Here is a 23,880-nt window from a genome sequence, read left to right on the forward strand (position 1 = left end):
TTTGTTCTCAGAAGTCAGGTGGAGGCAGTAGCACGTCTGCAGGGTGGAAGGGGCTTGCTTTACAGATCCCGGAGGTGAGCACAAAGACTCCCTGTGGTGCCATTTGAAAGAAGCCACGGAGAATATGTCCTGCTCTGTGTTTCAAGGCAGCTCAGGCTGCAAACAAAGGAGGCTTCCAAAGGGTGGTGGTGGACCGAGCATCCTGGACGTAGGGCCACACCTAAAGAAGACAGCGGGCCTCTCACAGTGGGCTCTGGTCCACCTTGCCTGGCAGGGACCCTACCTGCTGGCTTCGGACAGGAGCCCTTGGGAGGCAAAGGGACACATGGGGGCAGATGTCACCCTGTGGCAGTGCTAGGGCGTACTCGGTGGAGGGGGCCTTGTGGGAGAAAGCCCCATGTCTCTGAGTGGGTGAGGGAGTGCCACAGTGGTCCCCCAAAGTCATCCATGTCCTAATCCTGGGACCTGTGAATGTATTACTTCACGTGGCAGAAGGGACTTTGCAGGTGTGATTAAATTACAGGCCTTGCGATGGGGAGACTGTTCTGGATTGTCAGGTGGCCCAATGTGATCACAGGGTCCTTATACGAGAGGGACGGTGGGGAGGCGGGGGGCGGTCAGAGAGGATGTGCTGGAAGGTGTAAGGAGTGTGCTCCCCAGGAGCTCCAGGAGGAACCAGCCCTGCTGACACCTGGGTTTGGATTTTATTCCAATACAAACGGAGCAGTGGGAGGCATTTGAGCAGGTGAACGACATGATCTTACTTGCCTTTTGAAAGGAGAACTTCAGTTCTCTGGGGAGAATAGAGCAGGGGTAAGAGCAGTGGGAAAAACCAGTGAAGAGGTTACGTCTTGGTTCCACTTACGGGTGGTGGTGGGAGGAGTGGACAGGTTGCAGGTGTGTCGTGGAGGGAGAGCGGCCAGGACTTGCTGGTGGAAGGGTGTTGAGTGGGAGGGAAATGGAGGAATCCAGGATGACTCAGCTTCTTGGCTGCAGTAACTCACCCTGTCGTCTTAGTAACATGCTTGTGTTTCCTATAAAACCTTTTCTTTTATTCTTCTTACCTTTAAAATCAAAAGAAGTTAGAACATTGGCCAAAGGTGTGGATTTCCCAAGGCCCAGATTGGATCAGCCCGTGCTGCAGTCCTCCCTGGATGCCTGGGCCCCCTGGGGCTGGGCACGCCTCCAGAGCCCTCGGATCCAGTGGCCAGTAAGGCTTGCTGGCCAGCCTGCAGCAGGCAGAGGCTGGTCCTGTTCCTCTGGAGCCGTATTCTGTTATCACTGGAGGAGGGATTAGGTTTTGCAACTCAGCAGCCTGGTCAGGTAAATGATTAATTTGTGATGCTCCTGTCTGGTGCATGTGCTCCAGCCCCGAGGGGAAGGCCTCAGACAGCAGGGTGAGGACCCAGGCCTGCCTGTGGACGCAGAACCTGCAGCTTGATCTCTCTCTGTGCCTGTGACCTCGGGGAGACTTTTGGCCTTCAAGCCTCACTGTCTGCGTCTGTTAAGTGGGCCTTTGAGAGTCTAATGAGGTGAAGTGGGTAGACCAATTTTGTTACCTTAACAGTGCTGTACAGGTGGGTGACCTGATTCTCCTGCTCATGCCCCAGCTTCTCAGGGGCTGGGGCCCTGTCTTGTTCATCTATGCATCCTTAGATTCCTGGAATAGCACCTAACATGGGGTGGGTGAGTGTGCACAGGATGAACCCAAGCGCAATTAGATCAGAGCAGGCTCATTGTAGGTAGCTCCCTAAGGCTTCCTGAAGGAGGTGGTACCTGGTCAGTGGGGTTTTGGATTTGGAGGTCATGGGCATCCTGGGAGCAGGGAAGAGTGCTGTATTGGACAGCACAGGTGTACACCAAGTCTGGTCTGGACCTCCAGGCGTCCCTGTCTGGGGAAGGGACATTTCTGGGTAACCAAGCATGTCCTGCCTTGAGAATTTCTATCTTGAGTTCTTTAAACAGAGAAAAGGGCCCATAAGTGAACAATAAGAGCCATCCCCTTCCTGAAAATAGCACACCCTGAAGTGCCATTCTAGAATGTCAGCTCCCCAGAGAAGCCTTCCTGGGCTGCCCATCTCTGTACCAGCCCTGTCCCTGTCCACCTGTATTATTTTTTTCTAATGCGCCTCAGGGCCTTATTTCCTACTTGGATCTGCTTACCTGGTGCCCCCCAGTCCTCCCACCTCAGGGCCTTCACCTGCACCAGGGCAGGGCCTTGTGGGTTTATGGTCTGCTGGATCCCCTGCACCCAAGATGCTGCCGGGTTCCCCCACATGCCCAGTAAGTATTTACAGGTGAATAGTGGGGGTGCACACTGCATTTTCTGTGATGGGGCCTGAAATGTCCTTAGAGGGGAAGAAGAGGATACAGGGAGGAAGGCAACGTGACAGGGAGGGAGGTTGGAAGGATGTGGCCACAATTCAGGGTTGCCAGGAGCCACCAGTAACTGGAAGAGCAAGTTAGGATCCCCACTGGAGCCTTCAAAAGGAGTACGGCCCTGCCCACCCCTTGATTTGGGATGTCTGGCCTCCAGAGCTCCAGGGGAGAATAAGTGTGTGTCACTTTAAGCCCCCTGCTCCGTGTGTGACTTTCTTCCAGCAGCCCAAGGAACCTAACATGAATACCTCAGGGCTGGGGAGATGGGCCAGGTAAAGTTTCCTGGCGCCTGGTTTTGGCGGGGGTCTTGGTCTTCCTGGCCTTTGGTGCCCAGGGAGAGATGCTTTTCTGGCCTCTGTGAGCTGAGGTCCTGTGCTCTGACCACCGGTGGCTGAGGGTGTAGGTAAAGGCCTGTGGGGTCATGGGCCCCTCAGCTTCCGTGTGCTGCAGGCTTATCCCAGGTGTGAGCTGGAGGCCTGAGTCCTCTGGAAGGACTGCGTCTCCCCTGCCTGTATACAGGGGGCTACTGTGTGAAGTGCAGGGCTGGTGCCTGGGCCTCTGGACAGCACAGGTGTACACCAGGCAGCTGCTCTCCCTGGGCTGGGGCTGGGGCTGGGGCTCCTCACTGCCAAGCCTAGAAAGGAGATTGGGGCTCGCAGAGTGGGAGGGTGGCCTGAGCTGCTACATCTGTTTACCTCAGTCCTCAGGCTGCAGCCCAACCTGTGCAGTTGCAGCTCACCAAGCCAGAAATTTTTTTTAATTATAATTTTTAAGATTTACTTAACTGAAACTTAGGCTAATTAAGCTGAAAATTAATGTACATGAAATTTTCATTTCTGCCATCCCATATCCACTGAGCTCCAGCCCAGGCTGGGCCCCAAACAGGCAATGTTCTCTGTGTATTAAAAAGAAATTCTCTCTTAGGGTTGAGCTATTTAAAACATACACAAAGGAGAGGGCAGGTAACCACTCCCTGGACATTTCCACATTGGTTATGTTTGTTCCAGAGCTCATGTTGCTCTTCATTTGGCAAATGTTTGCTGAGTCCCTGCTGGGTGCCAAGCACTGTTCCAGGCCCTGAGACACATCAGTGATCAGAGCAGATGAGGATGCTGTCCCTGTGAGTTTATGATCTAGCACGGGTGACGGATGGAGACCAGTAGACATAATAGTTATATTATATGACATGGTGACAAGGACCATGAGCAGAACAGAGCAGGTTAAGGAGTTCTAGAATTTGGGGTTGGATAGGTTGGGTCTTTCTGAGAGGGAGGCATGTGAGCCAAGATTAGAGAGGGTGAAGGATTTGACCATGCTGTTACCTTGGGAAGAACACTGTAGGGAGAGAGAACAGCCCATGCAAAGGCCCTGGGGCAGGAGTGTGCTACGCATGGAAGGGCCAGCAAAGAGGCCAGCCTGGCCAGGTTGACTGAGTGATAGGGACATGAGAGGATGTGGGGCCTGGAGAGGCCACAGGGTGGAGGGGTTTGCAAGCCAATGTTCAGATGGCAATTTTGATTAATTTTGTTTTCACATAATTCTGCATGTTTGAAAATTTACACAGAAAGGCCACATCTTGCCTTTTTTTATTTGAGAGTCTGTCTTGGAGGGTCACCCAGGTGGACCTGGGTGTTCATTTTGTCCACAGGTGCATAAGTGGGAGCTTATCTTTGGCTGAGGACCTGCTGGACTATCTGTTCCTTCTCAAGATTCAACATGTCTTTTGCAGCCCTCTTGCATGCGTGTGGGAATTTCTCAAGGGCAGAGTTTCCAAACTGTGGGGTGTGATCCTAGAGTAGGGTGTGTGGAGACCAGCATTTAAAAAACAGAATGGCATCTGATAGAATACTGCAGTTGTAAATAATCTCAGGGCACCTGCCAGAAAGGTAAGGGGTCCTTTGTGAAGCTTCTTGCTCACTCCAGATGTGCAGGTGATGGCCCTAGGGGTGGCCGGCAGCATCTGAAAGCCAGTACTCTGCGCCCCGGGCCAAACAGGGGATGCCAGAGTCACCGAGGCTGTGCTCATATCCTTGACCTGGTGAGGAACTGCCACCCTGCTCTCCAGAGGGCTCATCCCAGCTGCACAGGGGTGCGTCTCTGCTTCACCTCACCTTCATCTGCACTTGGTTTTCTTAGGAGTCTTAATTTGTGTCCATCTTTTGGAAATACCTCATTTTAATCTGCAGTTTATCTTTTTAAAAAATATAGTAAGATTCACTTAATATAACTGTCACCATTTCAACCATTTACAAGTGTATGATTTAGTGACATTGTAGTCCACTCACAATGTCATACAACAATTACCGTCTGGTTCCAGAACATCTCCCTGCACCACAAAGCCACCTCCTGGTTGCTGAGCAGCCAGTGCCCTTCTTGCCTGCAGACACCAGGCTGCTTTCTGTCCCTGGGTTCAGGACATGTCCAGCAATGGAAGCACCCAGTGTTTCCTTTCCTGTCTGCCTTCTTTTGCTCATTGCGGTGGGTGGGTCTTTCTGAGAAGGAGGCATGTGAGCCATTATATCTTAGAGGTGATAATAATACCCGTCCTTCCCCACTTTTCTTAAAACCCCAAGGAGTGTGGAGGTTATTCCGTTGTAGTAAATGTAGCCTGTATTGGGTGTTTTTTTTTTTTAATATATTGCCTCTATTGAGGTATAACTTATTGACAGTAAGTGCACAAACTTTTAGTGTGCAGTTTGATGAGTTCATTAATAACTTTATTTGGTATAGCTCCAATCTGGAAGCAACTCAAATGTCCATCAACAGGTAAATGGATGAACTCCTTAGGTGCTTTTATACAATGTAATACTAATCAGTGAAAAAAGGGACAACTAGCAGAAACATCAAGTTGAATAAAAGAAGCCAGATACAAAACAGAAGGTGTTGAGAAGGAGCCCAAGGCACCATCTGAGGGCAGCAGAATGTTCTGGACTTCAGTTTATTTACCTACAATGACTTATATACAGCAACATTCAGGGCTGTTTCAAACTTTTACTGAGATATAATTCACACAGATCCTCACCCCACCACACCCAGTTTTCAAAATTGTGGTACAATAGATACAACATAAAATTTATCTAACCGTGTTTAAGCATGCAGTCCAGAGACATTCAGCATTTATGATGTTTTACAGCCTCCCTCACCACCCACCTCCAGAGCTTTTTTTTTTTTAAATTTTTTATTAAGGTATGATTGATATATACTCTAATGATGGTTTCACATGAAAAAACAAAGTGGTTACTACATTTACCCATATTATCAGGTCCCCACCCACACCCCAGTGCAGTCACTGCCCATCAGTGCAGTAAGATGCCACGGATCCACTATGTGCCTTCTCTGTGCTACACTGTTCTCCCCGCTCCAGAGCTTTTTCATCTAATAAAATCTCTGTCCTCACTAGACAACAACTCCCCCTCCTCTCTTCCCCAGCGCCCACCCTCTGCTTTCTCTCTATGAATTTGACTCCTTTGGCTACTTCATATGAGTGGAATAATATTGTTTTATCTTTTTGTGCCTGGTGTATTTTGCTCACTGTGACATCCTCCAGGTTAATCATGTTGCGGCATTTACCAGGACTGGTTCCTTCCTATTGCAGAGTAGTGTTCCATGGTTTGGATACATGGCAGTTCTTGTATTGGTAGATGGATGTTTGGGTTGTTTTAAAATAGACTTTAAAAACATAATTGTTATTGATGGATATGTAGGTTCAATTGTATTTCCAGAGTATTCCTAACTAGCCTTTGCACAGGCTGTGTCCCTACCAGGAACTTCTTTCCCTGGCAAAGTCCAACTCATTTTTTTAATACCCAGCTCACATGTTCCCTTTTCCAGGCAGCCTTCCTGACTGTCCAGGGATGGGCTTGAAGGGTCTGGTTGGATGAGAGGGAGATCCGATAAGGGATCACCATGGCCCTCTCCCCCCATCTTTGTGTTCTGGGCAGTGATCTTTGGCCTTGTGGGGGGATGGGGGGGCCTGCAAGGGTAGAATCAGCTGTGTTAGGCAAAGGCTGTGAGCTTGGCCAGCACTGTTATCTAATCAGCTGCCTGGTCCAGATGTCTCTGGTCTGAAGTGACCCAAAGAAAGCTATCTTGCCAATCAAAAGCAGTGCAAAGTCCATCCCCCACCTGAAGTGGGGGTGGTGCAGCAGACAGGGGACAAGGAAGGACTGGGTCACTCCATGCCAGGTGACTGTATGGCTGACCTGCAGGCTCCTGGTTCTTCCAGAACTTTACCTCTACAACTTATTTAAGCTTCATTGCAGCCCTATGCAGTGAATGCTATATTATGCTCATTTTATGGATAAGGAAACTTGGTACAGAGAGGATCAGCAATTACCCACTGTCTCCCAGCTAAAAGGCAGAGCTAGGTCATCACAGATGCCCTGTGAGCCCATGCCCAGTGAGTGGGGTGGAGCCGCAGAGCCCAGAGCCCCATCTGTTGGAAGGAGAGAGAGACATGTGGTTTTATCTGGTGACTCACTGGTGTGACCCTGATTTATCCCTGAAGCAGGGTGAGCAGGCCAGTGGATGAGGAGGGCACATGAGGATTCCAGGATTCTGAAGGCTTCTTTCTTGGGGCCTGGCTGCTTTTGCTGAGGCACAGAACTAGGGGAGGGAGGTTGGAACCAGAACCTTTTTTTTTAAGCCACTTTATTGAGGTATAATTGGTATAAAAAAAAAACCTGTACATATTTAATGTTTACAACATGATATAAGGCGCACGCCCATTGGACCATCACCCCAAGCTGTGCCATAAACAGGAGTTTCCTCTCACACTCCTAACTTGTGATTGTGATTATTATATTTTTAGTTATGCAAGATAAATAAGCCCAGAGATCTACCAAACACTATTGTGTCTACAGCTAAAGGTACTACATTGCATAGTTGACTATTGGCTGAGAGGCTAGACGTTATGTTGTGTTTTTATCACACACACAGAAAGATGGAATCTGAGGTTGAGGGTTCGTGTTCTGGTGGGGTGCTCAGTGGAAGGCAGGCCAGGCGGGAACCCCGAGTTGCTCGCCCTTCGTACCTTCTCTGTATGTGAGCGGATGGTGGCGGGGGCGTGACAGGACTGGCTTCCTCTGTGGCTCCTCCCTGGGGGCCTGTCTTGGTTGAAGATGTGAGGTGGTGACCCCCAGATGTTCCCCAGCAGCCTTCAGACTGAGGTCTGAATTCCACCCGTCAAGCCTGTGCTGAGGGGTGCTGGAGGTCGCCTCTGGGGCTGGACCTGCCGTGGGGCCTGGGGAGAGCCTCAGGGAGGTGAGCCCGGGAGGCAGCTGGGCGGCCCAAGGGCTGCTGTGGCCTGGAGGTGTGTGATTGCGTTTGATCTTAAAAAATAAATTGTTGATACTGAAACAGTCAGGAGAGTCCATGGAAAGATCTGGATTTCTTGCGGCTCATGAAACAGGGGAGGGTCTGGAGAAGGTGAGCCCTCGGGACCCCAGAGCCCCAGCAGCCTCTGCCTTTGGCTGGGGAGTGACCCTGTAGTTCCCCTCGGCCCCCCAGCCGGTGCTCACCCGAGTTGCCCTCTCGGCTCCCGCATGCCTTGTTTGTGTCAGGACTGAGCAGGGGACAGGCCTTCTGCTTCCACAGCTGGTAGGCAGGGACCTCACTTCCATCCCTTGCCTGCTTCTCTGCCAGTCCCAGGGATGTGGTTCATTACCCTCTGCCCCTGCATAGCCAGGGGCTGAACGGGCTGCCCACTCACTTACCCCTTCTGGCCACAAACTTGGAAGAGGAGTACTTGGGGTGTCCCCCTCCTGAGCTGAGGGCCTTTTCCTCTCCCTGAAGGGCTCAGTAGTGATGGATCACTGTGCGCCCTGGGTGGAAGCAGGAGCCTGCTGGTCAAAGGTCAGGGTGGGCAGGGGGCCTGGGAACACAGCTGCGGAGGCTTCTCATTCACATATGTCTCCATCCAGAGTGACAGAGGAACCCCTCACCAAGATCCTAATAATAGTGGCTGCCTCGAAGGGCTGCCGTGTGCTCTGGTCATTGAAGTGCGTGAAAGACATCACAGCATGAATATGTTACCGGTTGACTTAATTGTGTGTGCTCCAGGGCAGCACGTGTGAGGGCTTTCCTCTGCCTCCTGTCCTTGCTGTGCCTGTGCGTCTGGAAGTGCAGGCCGGATCCAGGCAGCTATTCTGCAGCCTGCTGATGGGGCCTGGTAGGGCCCATTGTCCTTCTCACAGTCATGCTTGTCTTTTCCCCACAGAATGTGCGCATCGACCCTATGAGCCTGTCCTTCAACATGTGGAAAGAGATCCCTGTACCCTTCTACCTCTCTGCCTACTTCTTCCATGTGGTCAACCCCGACGAGATTATTCAGGGTGGGAAGCCACAGGTGCAGGAGCGTGGGCCCTACGTGTACAGGTGAGGACAGAGGGGCAAGACCAGCACTACCAAGTGGAGGGCCCTTGCAGGATTGGGGTTATCACTCCATTGTACAAATAAAGAAACTGAGGCTCCCAAGGGGGGAATAGCTTTTTCAAGGTCAGTTGGCTGTTCCTGACGCACACTGTAGGGTGAGGTTGTGGACTCTGGAGAATGACTCTCTGGGTTTAAAATGTGGCTCTGTCACTCACCGGCTCTCTGATGATGGGCAAGGGGCTTTACTTCCCTGTTCCTCAGTTTCCTCATCTATAAAATGGCAATAGCAGTACCCACTGTAGGGTGGTTATGACGATCGGATGAGATAGTGTGAAACTCTCAGCACAGTGCCTGGTATGCAGCAAGCACTCAGTAAATGCTAATTGTTAACGTTGTTACCTATGTTGCCACGGCCTCTTTGATCATGTTCTTTGGGAGCATGTAGCAATGGCCAGAGCAGTTTTCCTAGAATCCGATTTCCAGAATCGACTATTGTGCTCTTCCGGGATGAACACTTCACAACACCGCGATCGTGACACTGTGATCCTGGCTGAGCTCACCTGAGAAGGGCTTCTGTATCGGAGCCCAGCCTGGTTTGCCAAAGTTCATATTTGTTCCTTCATTCCATAAGCATTTATTGAGTTCCTCCTATGTGCCAGGCACTGTGCCAGCTCACTTTTAAATGCAGACTAAAGCCTGTGCCTCTCAGAGTTGATATCCCAAGGGGGAGAGTGAACAAGTGGACAAATAAGGTGAAGTCAGGTGGTCTAAGTGTGGTGGGAACAGAGGTAAAGGGGTGGAGAGTGCTGGTGGGGCCGGTCTCACTGGGGGGTCAGGGAGGACCCCTGCAAAAGGACACTCCTCACCTAGATCTGGAGAGAAAGATCTTGGGGAAGAGGGTCCTGGGCAGAGGGAGCAGCAAGTGCAAAGGCCCTGATGTGGCAGCAGCCTGGCCCAGGAGAAGAGGCCTGTGTGGCTGGGTGAGGAGATATGAGCGGAGTACAGGATGGAGCTGGCTGGTGAGGACCCCCGAGGCTACACGAGAAGCTTGATTCTATCCTGTATGCAAAGGAAGGGCCAGCAAATGACATGGTCTGATTTCCACTTTTCAAAGATTCTCCTGAGAACTTTATGGAGAATGGATTACAGAGCAATAGGTAATATCAATATTGGCAGCAACTGTAATGGCAGTTGATACCCACAGAGTGTTCTGCACGTTGGGCAACTGAATTGCTTGATGTGCACTAACTCATGTTAATTCTCCCAACAGCACTGTGAAATAGGCTTGTTGTTACTTCCACTTCATAGATGGGGAAACTGAGGCCCAGGTAGTAAGTGATGGAGACAGAATTTGAGCCTCAGCCCTCTGTCCAACCACTGTGCTCACTGCCTCCCCTAGGAAAACAGGGAGCCATGGGAGGAGGCTGATGAGGCACAGCAACACCTCAGCCAGTTGGAGGGGAGGCGTGTTGAGATTTGGGGTACTCTTTGGGAAGCTCTGATGAGCCTGACAGGCATTGGCCCCATGCCCTGTGGTGGGCAGGTGGCAGCGGGACAGACCTGGGGAAGGCAGCTGAGGCTGCACAGCGCCCAGGCAGGTGCTGCATCCCCAGGCAGCTGGGGTCTGCTGACCCACTGGCCCCCTCTCCGTAGGGAGTTCAGACACAAGAGAAACATCACCTTCAATGACAACGACACGGTGTCCTTCCGTGAGTACCGCAGCTTCCAGTTCCAGCCCGACAGGTCCTCCGGCTTGGAGAGCGACTATATCGTCATGCCCAACATCCTGGTCCTGGTGAGGCTGCCCCGCGCTCGCGCCCTCCACACCTGCCCCTGCCCTTGGGCCTGAGGGCTTGGGTCTCTCTTCTTGCCTGCCCTTGGCACTGGGCAGGACTGCAAGGGGGCACCTGTAGCTCCTGGGCCAGACTGTCAGCCCAGTTTCCCAGGTGTGCCCACCTGTCTCTGGTTTGGTGGCACTGGCCAAGGTCATTGTCTTTCCCTTTTCAATCTACAAATCGAGTATCTCCAAAGGAGGTACTAGTTGGGGTGCAGTGGGGTATCCCCAGGCCACAGCACCATCCATGGCATTTGAGGGAGGTTGTGGGCAGGGCCTCTGCTCTCTGCAGTTGAGAGTTATAGTGGCAGCTGGATTTATTGACAGCGTGCCATGTCTGCTGGGTCCCCAAGCCCACCCCCAAGCCTGCTGACTCACTAGGACCCAGCACACGGTCCACTCTGGGGTCTGCTGATTTACAGCAGAGGGATACAGAACCAAATCAGCAAAGGGAAAGGCCCATGGGGTGGGGACCAGGCTCCAGCTTCTAGAACCCCTCCAAGGGGAGTCACACAGGACTCACTAATTCTTCCAGCAACAGGTTGTGATAGTACATGTGAAGTGTCATCTACCAGGAGAGCCCATTAGAGACTCAGCACTCAGGGTGTTCCTGGGGCTGCTCACATAGGCACCCTCTGCCTGGCACCTGCCAAAATCCAGACCTCTTGAAGGAAAGCAGGAGGTCAGCATAAACCACATTGTTTGTACAAACAGTCCAGGCCCAGTGAGACCCTCCTATCAGTCAGGGAATGGTGGGAAGCCTCCAGAAGTCCAAGTTCCTAGGCATGAGCCTTGAGCCCACCTTGCCAGCAGGCCTTTCTAGAGAGAGCAGCCTCAGGACTGTGGCGTTAACTTCTTGCTAAAACTATGTATTAGAATTTAGTGGTTAGGGGCTTGCCATGTATTACCTTGCTGACTTGTCAACAGTCCTGTGGTCACTAGGTACTATTATTTTCTCCATTTCTAGAGGAGGGCAACCAAAGAACAGAGGTTAAGTGATTTATCCATGGTCACTCAGCTAGCAAGTAGCAGATTTGGGTTTTGAACCTAGAGAGTTTGGGTTTTGATTCTGCCTTCTGTTGTACTGAGTCCTCCATTCAGCCCTCTGTCCACCCGGCAAGGGCTATAGGGCATTTGCTCTGAGCCTGGCCCTAGGCCGGGCCCAGGATCAGAGGTGAACTCACCTGGTGGGTCCATTGGATGGACAGGACGGAGGAAGCTCAGGTAACTGCATCCCGAAGCCTTACAGCTGCCTCTCTCGGAGTTAGAAACACATGTTTTGGCAGTGAAGTCACTTTCCCCCACTGACTGGGTTGACAAAGACTGCATGGAATGCCCAGGGTTTATTGGCATGTGTGGAAACACATTTTCAGAGACCGTCTTTGGAAATGGAACTGGTATGAGCTGTCGGAAGGTAGTGGCTTTAAATATAAATTGTACATGCCTTTGACCTCAGAAATTTCATGTGTAGGAATTTGTCCTTTTGATAGAATAACACACATGAACAAAAATGTTTGTATTCAAGGATATTCATTTCAACAGCCCCGTTAGAGCAAATGTCTTTAAACAATCTAAATGTGCATCGTGTGGAGACACGTTGTGATAGTGTGCTGTGGCCAGGCAAGGGCCTAGGATACAGCCAGCACAGGGGGCAGGGAGGGGCATGGAGCCGTCCCGAAGGTATGTCTCAGTGCGGGAAAAGGAAGGAGCAGAGTGCAGTATTATTCATAATTATTCATGAAGAATAGAACTACTCATTATTCATAAAAAATAGAACTACTAATTATTCATAAAGGAGAAAGACTTGTGTGTACACACCCACTTACATGTAGGTACTTTTATGTGTCTATACGAGGATGGGCATACTTTTTCTGTAAAGAGCCAGATAGTAAATGTTTTAGGCTTTGAGGGCCATACAGTCTCCATTGCAGCTATCAACTTGGCCATTGAAACACAAAAACACCTAAAGACAACATAAATGAGTGGGTGTGGCTATATGTCAATAAAACTTCACTTTATGGACACTGAAACATGAGTTTCATATACTTTTCATGTTTTTAAAAATATTCTTCTTTTGTTTTTTTATTTTCTAACCATTTGAAAATGTAGAAAGACTCCCAGACTGTACACAAATAGATGGTGGGCTGGCTTTGTTCCCGAGGCCCTAGTTTGCTGACCTCTGGTGTGGAGTGTCTCTGGAGAAAAACCCAGAAACGCATAGCAGTTGGTGGACATGGAGGAAGAGACTGGGAAGGAAGAGGAGTCAGGCATTGGAGATGGACTTTTATTTTATATCCTTTTATGATTTTTGAAAACCATGTGTTTATTGCCTTTAAAAAATTATTGTATGTTAAGAAAACCCTAGTGAGGTCCCATGGAACCAGATCTCTATAGCCCTTGTTTTAGGAGATGCTGGCTGCGTTCACTTTTCTGTAGGTAGAGATTGACTTTTTGGATTGCCTTTAAAAAATTAACCAAGTGCCAAGACAGTATCTTCTGGCTCTAACAACACAGCTGAAATGAATATCCTTGAGTACAAACATCTTTGTTCATGTGTGTTGTTCTATCAAGAGAACAAATTCCTACACATGAAATTTCTGAGGTTAAAGGCATGTACAATTTATATTTAAGGTTACCACCTTCTGACAGCATAAATCAGTTCCATTCCCAAAGACAGTCTTTGAAAATAAACTCACCTATTTTCTAAGACCCAGATGTTGGGTAGAACAGATGTTTGGGGCTTTTAGTGTTTTGGAGGGAGATGATAAGTAGAGTTGAATCTATATTAAGACTCTCTTTGTTAAAAGGTGACAGTAAAAGGTGCTGCAAACTGTCATAAAAGAGGGAATTTATGGGCTCATGTTACTAAAAGGGCATCTGGTTTAGGGTGTGGCTTGATCCAGGGTGCAGACAGCCTGGCCCTGATCTGTGTTAGTTCCGTACTCTGGCAGACTTGCCCCTCACGTTGTCTGTAGCCTTGCACACTCCAGGTTCACGGACAGTAGCAGCTCCCCCGATCTCCACAGCCCCAGTGGAATGTCTCCTTGTAGTTTGTTGGCTCTGATTGGGCCATGTACACATTCTCAAACCAGTAAGTATAGCCAGAGGGAGAAAAGTTTCTGATTGGTTGTGCCTGAGCCATGTACCTGCCCCTGTGGCTGAAGGTGGAGTTAACATAGCCTGAATCCAAGGGCACAGGTGGTCCTTTTACTGAAGGATCAGGGAATGGTTCTGGTTGCCCCCAGATACCCGACAAGTCCACTGCAGAGGTCATCCCAGGTCTTAACATTTTCCTAGATGGATTCTGCCTTGAGGCCTGGCCTAAAGTCCAAGGGGATGGGCTAATCTCTCACCTGTGGTGTCTTTGCCCTACAGAGTGCGGCGATGTTGATGGAAGATAGGCCCATGAGCCTGAAGCTGATCATGACGTTGGCATTCAGCACCCTTGGTGAGCGCGCCTTCATGAACCGCACTGTCGGCGAGATCATGTGGGGCTATGATGATCCACTTGTGCACCTCATCAATAAGTACTTCCCAAACACATTTCCTTTCAAGGGCAAGTTCGGGTTATTTGCCCAGGTAAGTGTAGCCCACTAAGAAATTCATCACCTGTGTCTTGTCCTTCTCTGACACAGGAAACTGGCTCCAGCTTGTTTGAGCTGGGTGGGGACCCAGGGACTGTGTGTTGTAAATGGCAGATAACTCAAACTGGATTAAGCAAAATAGAGAACTTAATGGCTCATATAACTGAAAACTCTAGCAATAGATTCAGGTGCAGCTTGATCCAGGCTCAAATGATGTGACTGAGGTGGAGCTTAGACAATTGGAGGCTGTGTCTAAAAAAAAAGGGTGAATGGCTTCTGGGAAGGCAGTCTGTAAATGTCAACTATTATTGCTCTAAACTGCCTGCTTTTGCCCTGGTAATCTGGGAGGATCAGTGATTAGACTCCTTGGCCATGATCTGATGTAGAGTCTGATCCCTGACCGTGGCTCCCTCAACCATAGGTTTTAATGAGCCTTCTGGGTTGCTCTAGCTTCGTGCTCCTCTTTGGGCTCTGCTGATCTGCTATTGGGGTAGTACACCTATAATCTGTTTTGATTGTGCATAGTGGCAACTCCAAAATAATCATCCAGCAGTGACTGTACTGTTAAGGTAGTGGCTTCATACTCTTCAGGGTTGCAGAATTTTTCTATTTTTCTATTAACTCTGCTCTGCCATCTTTAGGGGGTGGTTTCCACATTTAAGGTTACTGCATGGTCAGAGATGGCTGCTAGAACACCAGCTATCACATCCACATTCTAGGCAGCACAGCAGGAAAGAAGAAATGGTTGGGGTGGAAGGGCAGGCAGGGGAGTTGAAGACAAAACACCATGTCCCAGCTATCTCCCTCTTTGGGAGGGAGAAAACCAATTTCTCCTTACTTTCCATTAGCCAGAACTTTGTCATGTGGCCACAGCTAGCTAAAAAGGAGGCTGGGCAATGTTGTCTTTTAGCTGGTATGTTGACGCCCTGAGTAAGGTTTGAGTTTTGTTACAAAGGAGAAAGTGGAGAATAGACTTTAGGTGGTAACTAGCAGTCTCTGATACACTTTGTCTATTACAAGTATTATTTTAGTATCCTTTTGGGTGAGCATTTATTAATAATAATGGCAATAATACTAAAAATAAAGATTAGCATTTTGAGTTCTTACTGTTCTCAGGCCCTGTGCTCAGCAGATCTTACACATAACTCTTTTTATATTCCCATTACCTCTCTGTAGTGGCGCCTCTTACATGCTCCTCATGTGACGGCTGAAGTAATGGGCTCTTGAAGTTCTGAATGCACAGGGGGTATTCTGCACAGATATTAGGAGGCCAGAGCAGGACTTTGAACTGGACCCTACTCTGGAGCCTGTTTGCTTAACCAGTCAGTAATTGATTTAGCCATTTGGCCAGGAAACAGCCCTTATTGAGTTCCTAACATGTGTTATACCTTACATCATATGGCCTCAATAGTAAATGGTGCTTCTAGATTTTACCAGCAGTCACTCATTTCTTTGTATGCTTTGCATGGCTTGGCTCTGAATTGGAAATCTATTTCTAGGAAATATCGTCAGAGTGCCAAAGCCTGGGGCTTACCCTCTAGAAAGTACTCAATAAATACTGGGTTCTGTATCCCTTAGGATAGGCCAGATTATGCTGTGTAACGAGCAGCCCCAGAATCTGAGTGTCTGTAAACAGCAAAATGTTATTGCTGAAATGCCATGCCCAGTGTGGGTGACCGGGAGTCCTCTGCTCTTTATGGTCACTTAGGGACCCAGGCTGAGGGAGGATACAGCTTGACACACACTTCCCGGTGTCTACAGCAGCATCAGAAAACACTGTGAATACATGTGCATCGGCTCCTAAAGCTGCCACCAGAGGTGATAAGCCACCTCTGCTTCTTTTTCACTGATTGAAGATGTCAAATGGCCATGCTTTATTCTAAGTTGGGGGAGAGGGAGTGACCCTGCCATTCACCTGGGAGAGGAGCTAGACTCTCCTTGAGTCAGAAGGGAAGGAGGACACTTTCTAGGAGGGGCACTGCAATCAGGGGAGTATCCCTCTTAGAAAGCCCCCAAGTCCTCCTCCCGTTGATCCCCAAGCCTTGGGATGCAGTGGTGAACAAGATAATAGGGCGCCTGGCCAGGTGAAGGGGTAGCAGCCTTAATTGAATGGGCAGGCTCGAGGGCCAGCCCCCAGGCCCCTTGCCCCATCCTGAGGCTTACAGATGCTCTTTTCTGCCGTTGTCCACAGCTCAACAACTCCGATTCTGGGCTCTTCACCGTGTTCACAGGCGTCAAAGACATAAGCAAAATCCACCTTGTGGACAGGTGGAACGGACTCAGCAAGGTGAGGACAGGAGATGGTGACTCCCCTGCTACACCCCCACCCACCCCAAAACTACCCTGGGCTGGCCTTCTTCCTCTTAAAACTCTGGAGGTTGTTTGCATCTGTGAATGAGAATACTCTCAAAGGTGGGGGTTTACCCATGGTTGAGGCTCTACTGGCCCTTGGTTCTAGATGGGTGGATGGGAAATAGAACCTACTTATTTAGCCCCTCGTGTATGCTAGGAGCTGAGATCTTCCCTTTGGCTTTTAATCTATAAAAATGCTTCAAAAATATTATACTGATGACAGAACCATCCATTACATGAAAAGGTATTATTGAATAAAAAAAAAAAACTTACTCTAGAAACACAGGAAGACATTCACATTAGAAAAATAAAACAACACGGGTAGATATGAAACCTCACGTGCTCAGCCGAAGCCCACTCCACCCTGAACCACAGAGGAAACCCATGGTTATCCGTACTGGGTATATTCTTCCTGTCTCTTTTTATCCATTTGCAAGACTGCATGTACACCTAGAAATACAGTGGTTATTTTTCCTTTGAACATAATGAAGTCATATGTGCATCACTTTGCAATTTGCTTTTTTCACCTTGGTGGCATGAAAATGTGCCGTGGTGTGGCTCACGCCTCCAGATGGTGGCTGCAGAGATCTGAGGGCTGGGGGCTGATGATACCCCGATCGGCGCCCAGAGCAGCAGGATCACCACTTGCAGCCAGTAATAACGATTGTTAATGGATACACTATTAAAATTCTATGTGGCCTGCTTTTTCAATATAAAGATATACATGTACCCATGATTAAAAACATGCTGATAGTATGAGGGGTAGAGAGGGAAAAATCTGTTTTTTTTCTGTCCAAGTCTCTCCCTAGAGGCGACTAAGTATTTTGAGGTCTCCCTGTGGCCACCATTATGATTTTAAATATGTTGTCTACCGTACTACCACCTGACTTTGTCTGTTTTTAGGTAGTGTCTGGGGACTTCTTCTCTGAAAGGTGAGGCTGTCAGGATCCCGCCTCCAGGCTCACTCCCTCACTATGCTCCTTGGAGATGTGGGTGACAGGCCCACTTCACAGATGAAGGAACTGAGTCCCCAGCCAAGTTGCACATTCAGGGATCCACAGTTACGGGGCTGTAGTCACTACCCTCTCTGGCTGTCTACACAGCTTGCTCTCCTCCCTCTGTGCCAACTCATCTCTCCAAGATGCCCAGAAATGGGACTGGGAATTGAGTGGTGACATTTACCCCAGGGCACAGAGCCGAAGTCGTAGCTCCAAGTTAGGTGTGCAGTGCCCGAGAGCATTTCTTAAGAGGCCTCGCTATATTAAGTAACTGTGTCTGAATGTGCCCACAGGTCAGCTTCTGGCACTCTGATCAGTGCAACATGATTAATGGGACTTCCGGGCAGATGTGGGCGCCATTTATGACTCCTGAATCCTCTCTGGAATTCTACAGCCCTGAGGCTTGCCGGTAATTTTTCTCACTTGCAGGCTTTCTGGGACTCCTAAGCCTTGGAAATCTAATTCTTGTATGCTCAGGGCCTAATGGAGTGCCCCTTGGGGCACACTTGGAAGGTGTTTGGCTCTCTGTCTCCACCAGCCCTTGGCATCATCTTGAATTCTCCTTGGTTACACCATGAAGAACCAGACTCCAAATGTGGATGTTTCTGCAGGGCCCAGAGAGGCTCCTGGCCGTCGCTGGGACGTGGTGGTGTGGTGGGTAGGAAATGATCGAGGTCACAGAGGGCTGTGAACTAGGCAGGGCTGGACTCCTGTGGGTCTGGCTGCTCTAAAGGGCATTTGGATACTGACACAACTGGATGCCTCTCCTATGGCCCCTTCAGTTCCCGGAGTGGTGGCCTCGGGGGTTGATTTCTTCCAGGGCCTGGCCGAGGGGTAAGAATAGACAGTGGATCCCAGAGCCCTTCTCCAGATGGAGCCCTGTCCTTTGCTCCACTCACTCCTCTCTGGGAAAGTCTTCACTTGGGAATTCCCTGTGTGAGCTTTGACTCAGTCACCTTCCCAGCAAGGCTGTAATGGTGCCCTGTCTGCTCGAGGTGCTGGGGACACAGTGGTGAGCTGGGCCGAGTCCCTGCTCCCTGTAAGCTTGTATCTGGCATGGGGACTTGGGGGCAGGGCTGGAGTGTGGTCAGCGGGAGGGAGGTGCTTTCGCTGTGCGTGTGTTCACTTTTTTTTTATTTTTTTATAATTATTTTTTATTGAAGGGTAGTTGACACACAGTATTACATTACATTAGTTTCAGGTGTACAACATAGTGATTCAACATTTATATACATGACAGTTCTAGGTACCAGCTATCACCCTACCAAGCTGTTACAATATCTTGACTATATTCCTTATGCTATACATTACATCCCGGTTACTTATTTATTTTACCATTGGAAGTGTGTACTTTTTTTTTTGTGAGGGCATCTCTCATATTTATTGATCAAATGGTTGTTAACAACAATAAATAAAATTCTGTATAGGGGAGTCAATGCTCAATGCACAATCATTAATCCACCCCAAGCCTAATTTTCGTCAGTCTCCAATCTTCTGAGGCATAACAAACAAGTTCTTACATGGAGAACAAATTCTTACATAGTGAATAAGTTACATAGTGAACAGTACAAGGGCAGTCATCACAGAAATTTTCGGTTTTGCTCATGCATTGTGAACTATAAACAGTCAGTTCAAATATGAATACTCATTTGATTTTTATACTTGATTTATATGTGGATACCACATTTCTCTCTTTATTATTATTATTTTTAATAAAATGCTGAAGTGGCAGATAGATACAAGATAAAGGTAGAAAACATAGTTTAGTGTTGTAAGGGAGCAAATGTAGATGATCAGGTGTGTGCCTGTAGACTATGTGTTAATCCAAGCTAGACAAGGGCAATAAAACATCCATGTATGCAGAAGATTTCTCTCAGAACGGGGGGGGGGGTGAGGTTCTAAGCCTCACCTCTGTTGATCCCCAATTTCTCACCTGATGGCCCCCCTGCGACTGTGCCTGTCTTAGGTTGTTCCTCCCTTGAGGAATCTTACCCGTCTCTGGCTAACCAGTCATCTTCCGGGGCCATACAGGGAAATGTAAAGTCGGTAAGTGAGAGAGAAGCCTTATTGTTTGAAAAGGTTAGCTTTTTATTTCTTTGCATATTTATGCCCTGTAGCTTCTATGCCCAGCATTTGTCTTGAGGTATCTTTACCACTTGGAATAATTATGATACTCGGTAAATTTGATATGAGGCACGAATTCTATTTAAGGGTTGTAATTAGGAAGGAAGAAGAAAAGCTATAGAAGTAGCAGGCGGAAGAAAACATGGGAAGATTGATTATTTCTTTGACATATCTTCTTGTAGAGTAACTTCAGCATGTATAGGTTTTAAGCTACTACTTAAATTGCGCACACACATTAACATAACAGGAGTATAGTTACATAACCAAAGCATACCTGTAATTACCAGCCATCTCCAGTGAAACCAAGAAAACCAGTTAGGCACCTTAGGCATTTGTGTGTGTGTTCACTTTTTAACGTTAGAAATTTCAACCTAGAGAACAGCTTTGAGAGAGGACAGCTTTCTCTGTTTCCCTTTACCAATTTCACTGGCTCTCTCTCTCTTGCCCACCTGCTTTGTCATTACCCCCTCTTCTCTCTCTCTATTTTTCCTGGACTATTTGAGGGTAAGTTGGCTGCTTAAAAACTTCAGTGAATGTTTTCTAAGAACAAGGACATTTTCTTACATAACCACATAACTGTCATCCAGATGAGGAAATTTAGCATTGACATAACACTATTGTGTTAGACTGGTGCTATCTAGTAACAATGTAAGTCCCATTAGCAATTTTAAATTTTATAGCAGCCGTGTTAAGAAAAGTAACAAGAAATGTGTGCAATTAATTTTAATGACCTGTTTTCTTTGACCCAGTATATCCAAAATACTATCATTTCAATGTGTAAGCTATGTAAAATATTATCGAAGAGATGTTTTACATCTTTTTTTTTTTTAATATCAAGCCATAGATGTCTGGACTGTAATTTGACACCCTGTAGAAGCTTGTGAGCCATGGTGAGGATGCTGGGTCTTACTAGAGATGAGACTGGAAGTGATTGCAGTTTAAAGTAGGGACCTGATCTATTCTGTTCTTGTTCTAAAGCTCTGCCTGCTTCTGAAGAGTTGCCTGCACGGGTGGGGGTGTAGGGAGACCATTAGGAGGCTGTTGTTCCCCGGGACACAGACGACGGTTGCCGGGACCCAGGGTTTGTGGGGCAGGTGGGAGGTGGCTCACTTTGGGTTACCTTCGGCAAGACCGGGTTCCAGCTGCCATGCTCTGGGTGGCATCCTCCATCTTCATGTCCCCTGCAGGTCCATGAAGCTAACTTTCAAGGAGTCGGGGATCTTTGAAGGCATCCCTACGTATCGCTTTGTGGCCCCCAACACCTTATTTGCCAATGGGTCTGTCTACCCACCCAACGAGGGCTTCTGCCCGTGCCTGGAGTCTGGAATTCAGAATGTCAGCACCTGCAGGTTCAGTACGTGTCACCAATAGAGGGCGGAGGACGTGGTGGTGAGGGGCTTATCGGCCATGCTATCTGCTTAATCTTTGGCCTTTCTACTCTTGCTGATCTCACTGGACCAGAGATAATAAGGGCAGGAGAATGATAATTTGAAAAAAAAATGCCATGTATATTAGCTGCTGTCATAATAAATTCCACAAACTTAGTGGCTTAGAACAACACAAATATATTATTGTCAACAGTGAAACCAAGTTCACATGATTGGTAGGGCAAGAAGCCATTCCTCATCTGACTGGGTCTTGTCTTTTGGGGGCCTGTTTGGTTGAAGCCACATTTCCAGCTGATGATGGGGATTTAGGAGGAGTAGTTTGTGGCACGGTTGGGAGGAAGGACTGTCCTGAACTTGGTTTCCTCAAGTTCAGGCAGAATGGGGTGCTCCGTGGGTGAAGGGTTTGGAACTGGGGCCTGGAAATGCCCTCTCTGCCATAGCCTTGCCTGCCCACCTGGCCTTGTCCTCTTGTTTCTTTCTGCACTGCTGTCTATGGGAATTTCTGCTTATGGGATGGCCTGACAGTGCAGACACCTTGTAGGTGTGTGCTGGAATTGCTGTGGCAAATGCAGGTGCTGCATCAGCCAGATTGGGCCTAAAGGACACTTCCTGGCTTGTGTAGCTATACAGTCCAGAGCAGATCCTTTTATTAGGCATGCTTCCAGAGCTCAGCTCTTGTTTGAAACTGCCTGTCACCATACGTCAGCCAAATTCTCCTCCAGGCTGACTTCCCTGCTTGGCAGGCTCTCCCCAGGGCTCCAGGCTGACCTCCTCCAGCTCGGGGTCCTGCAGAAAGGGCTATGTGGGTCCTCTGCCCTCCAGTGAAAGTCCCAGGGTTCACTCTGATTGGTCTGTCTTGCATCACATGGCTGGCTGTGCACCAGTCACTGAAAATGGGGTTTTCCAAATTGTGGGACGTGGTTCCTGGGGGTACTCAAGGTGACTTCAAAGTTCCAAGAGGCGGCTTTAAATAATACTGACTTGCATGGCGGACAAGGCTTCTGTTTTCCAGTCTCTTTCTGTCCTTCCAGTTAGCTCCAGGAGAAAGTTTCTGCCTTGAACACCTTGCCAACACTCATTTCTCTGTCTTAGTAACAGAGAAAGAATAGGTCTCAGGGTCAAAGCCTTGGGTAGGCAACAGTGTCTAGTTAGAATGTAGAACATTCATTGGTTTCCATTGTATATACCCCTGTATTACTTTCTAATTGTGGCAAATGTTTGCCAGTTAATGGCTCAGATAGAAAGCTCCCTTTTTAAATACAGCTATTTAAATAAAGCAATGGCAGTTGCTTCACAGAAGCAATTGTGTAACAGTGCAGGGTGTGTCCAGATATGGCAAACTGAAGAGGTACGAGGATGAATGGATCAATGGTGAGAAACATGACGGCAGTGAATGTGAAATGGCTCTAGGAAAGATGAAGTCAGACATCACTAAAATCCCAGCTCTCATGTCACACCAGTGCTTGGCATTGCTAAGAAAAGCAGGAGGAATCTAGATTTGAGTTGAGGTTGACAAACACATGTATCTAAAAGCTGGTCACCTCCCTGGCTGGTGTCAGACACACTGTTGGTTTTCAGGAGGGAGGCCTTGTGAGTTTTGCTTGTTCTTTTTTTCCTATTGAGGTGAAGTTCACATAACATAAAATTAACCGTTTTAGAGTGTACAGCTCACTGGCATTTAGTCCATTCATAAAGTTGTTCAGCCACCGCCTCTAGTTCCAGAACATTCCCATCACTCCAGAAGGAGACCCAGTACCCATTATGTCACTCCCCATCTTCCCTCCCCCGGCCCCTGGCCACCACCAGTCTGCCCTGTCTCTGTGATTTGCCTGTTCTGGATCCTTGTGAGTTTTTGAGAGGCTCATCTTTTCTTCATTAGCTCATCATCCACAGGCCTGTCGTACGTTGTCCTGAATGCACTGGTGTTTGCCTTGCTGTGTTGCTTGGTGGAGAGGTTCGGCCTCACGTTTCTGGGTGTGAGTGTCTCACTCACGGGCTGAGTCAGTCCCTTCTTACCCACTCTGGCATCCCTCCCGCAGATCGGCTGCTGGGAGACAAGGAACAAAGGAGGCGTGTCTCCTCCCCTCCCATGGATGTTAGGGAGACCTGGCTACAGGTGTGCACACCTGAGCATCTCTGTTGCTGCATTGCCTGCAGAAGATAGTCTGGCTGCTTGTCTTGGCAATCAGTGCATCCCTTCCCCAAGTCAAGTTCAGATGTGGCCTTGGCTAACCTTTCTATCCTCATGTCCCATAATCCCCCTCCATGCACCGTCTGCTCCATATGCTTTGTGCATTTTCCACCTTCCTGCCTTCACTTCTACCACCCCTTCCACCTGGAATGCTGGTCCCTGACATTGGCCTGGCATCTCATAATCAGCCTCTCTTCCTTTGGTCTCCCCAACCAGAATCAGCAGCTCCCACCTTATCGTCCCTATGGCGCAGAGCCCCTCCCCTGTTGTGTTCCAGTGCCTGGTGCCTCTTGGGCACTTGGTAAGCATTTACAGCCTGCCTGAATGAAGGAGTTCTGTCTGCTTACCGTTTGCATCTTGTCATCATGGGGTGCTCTACAGGCAATGCATTGACTGTGCCTCAGTTTGTCATCTGTGCATTGCCATGCCTGGTTCAGGGCCTGGCACAGAGCAGGCCTCTGGATATGCCAACATGCTCTCCTTGTCTGACAGCCCCATCTCTGTCCCTCTACCTCGTAGGTGCACCCTTGTTTCTCTCCCATCCTCACTTCTACAATGCTGACCCGGTCCTGGCAGAGGCGGTGCTTGGCCTCCACCCTAACCCAGAAGAGCATTCCTTGTTCCTGGACGTCCACCCGGTGAGCCCCTACCTGTCAGC

At 48.7% G+C, this 23,880-nt stretch overlaps 1 protein-coding gene across 5 annotated transcripts in view; it reads left to right on the forward strand.

Annotated features, from left to right (window-relative positions):
• The window catches only part of SCARB1 (scavenger receptor class B member 1), a 63,449-nt gene that overhangs the window by 25,291 nt on the left and 14,278 nt on the right, over positions 1-23,880 (forward strand). For all 5 annotated transcript variants that reach the window (XM_057492319.1, XM_036921791.2, XM_036921792.2 and 2 more), the window contains 7 exons: positions 8,597-8,754; positions 10,405-10,546; positions 13,961-14,164; positions 16,361-16,456; positions 17,813-17,928; positions 20,831-20,997; positions 23,742-23,860. In XM_057492319.1, the coding sequence (XP_057348302.1) occupies positions 8,597-8,754; positions 10,405-10,546; positions 13,961-14,164; positions 16,361-16,456; positions 17,813-17,928; positions 20,831-20,997; positions 23,742-23,860 (1,002 nt within the window). The remainder of the gene's footprint in view (positions 1-8,596; positions 8,755-10,404; positions 10,547-13,960; positions 14,165-16,360; positions 16,457-17,812; positions 17,929-20,830; positions 20,998-23,741; positions 23,861-23,880) is intronic.

Source organism: Manis pentadactyla, chromosome 14 (assembly GCF_030020395.1).
Source record: "Manis pentadactyla isolate mManPen7 chromosome 14, mManPen7.hap1, whole genome shotgun sequence".
Lineage (NCBI taxonomy): Eukaryota > Metazoa > Chordata > Mammalia > Pholidota > Manidae > Manis > Manis pentadactyla.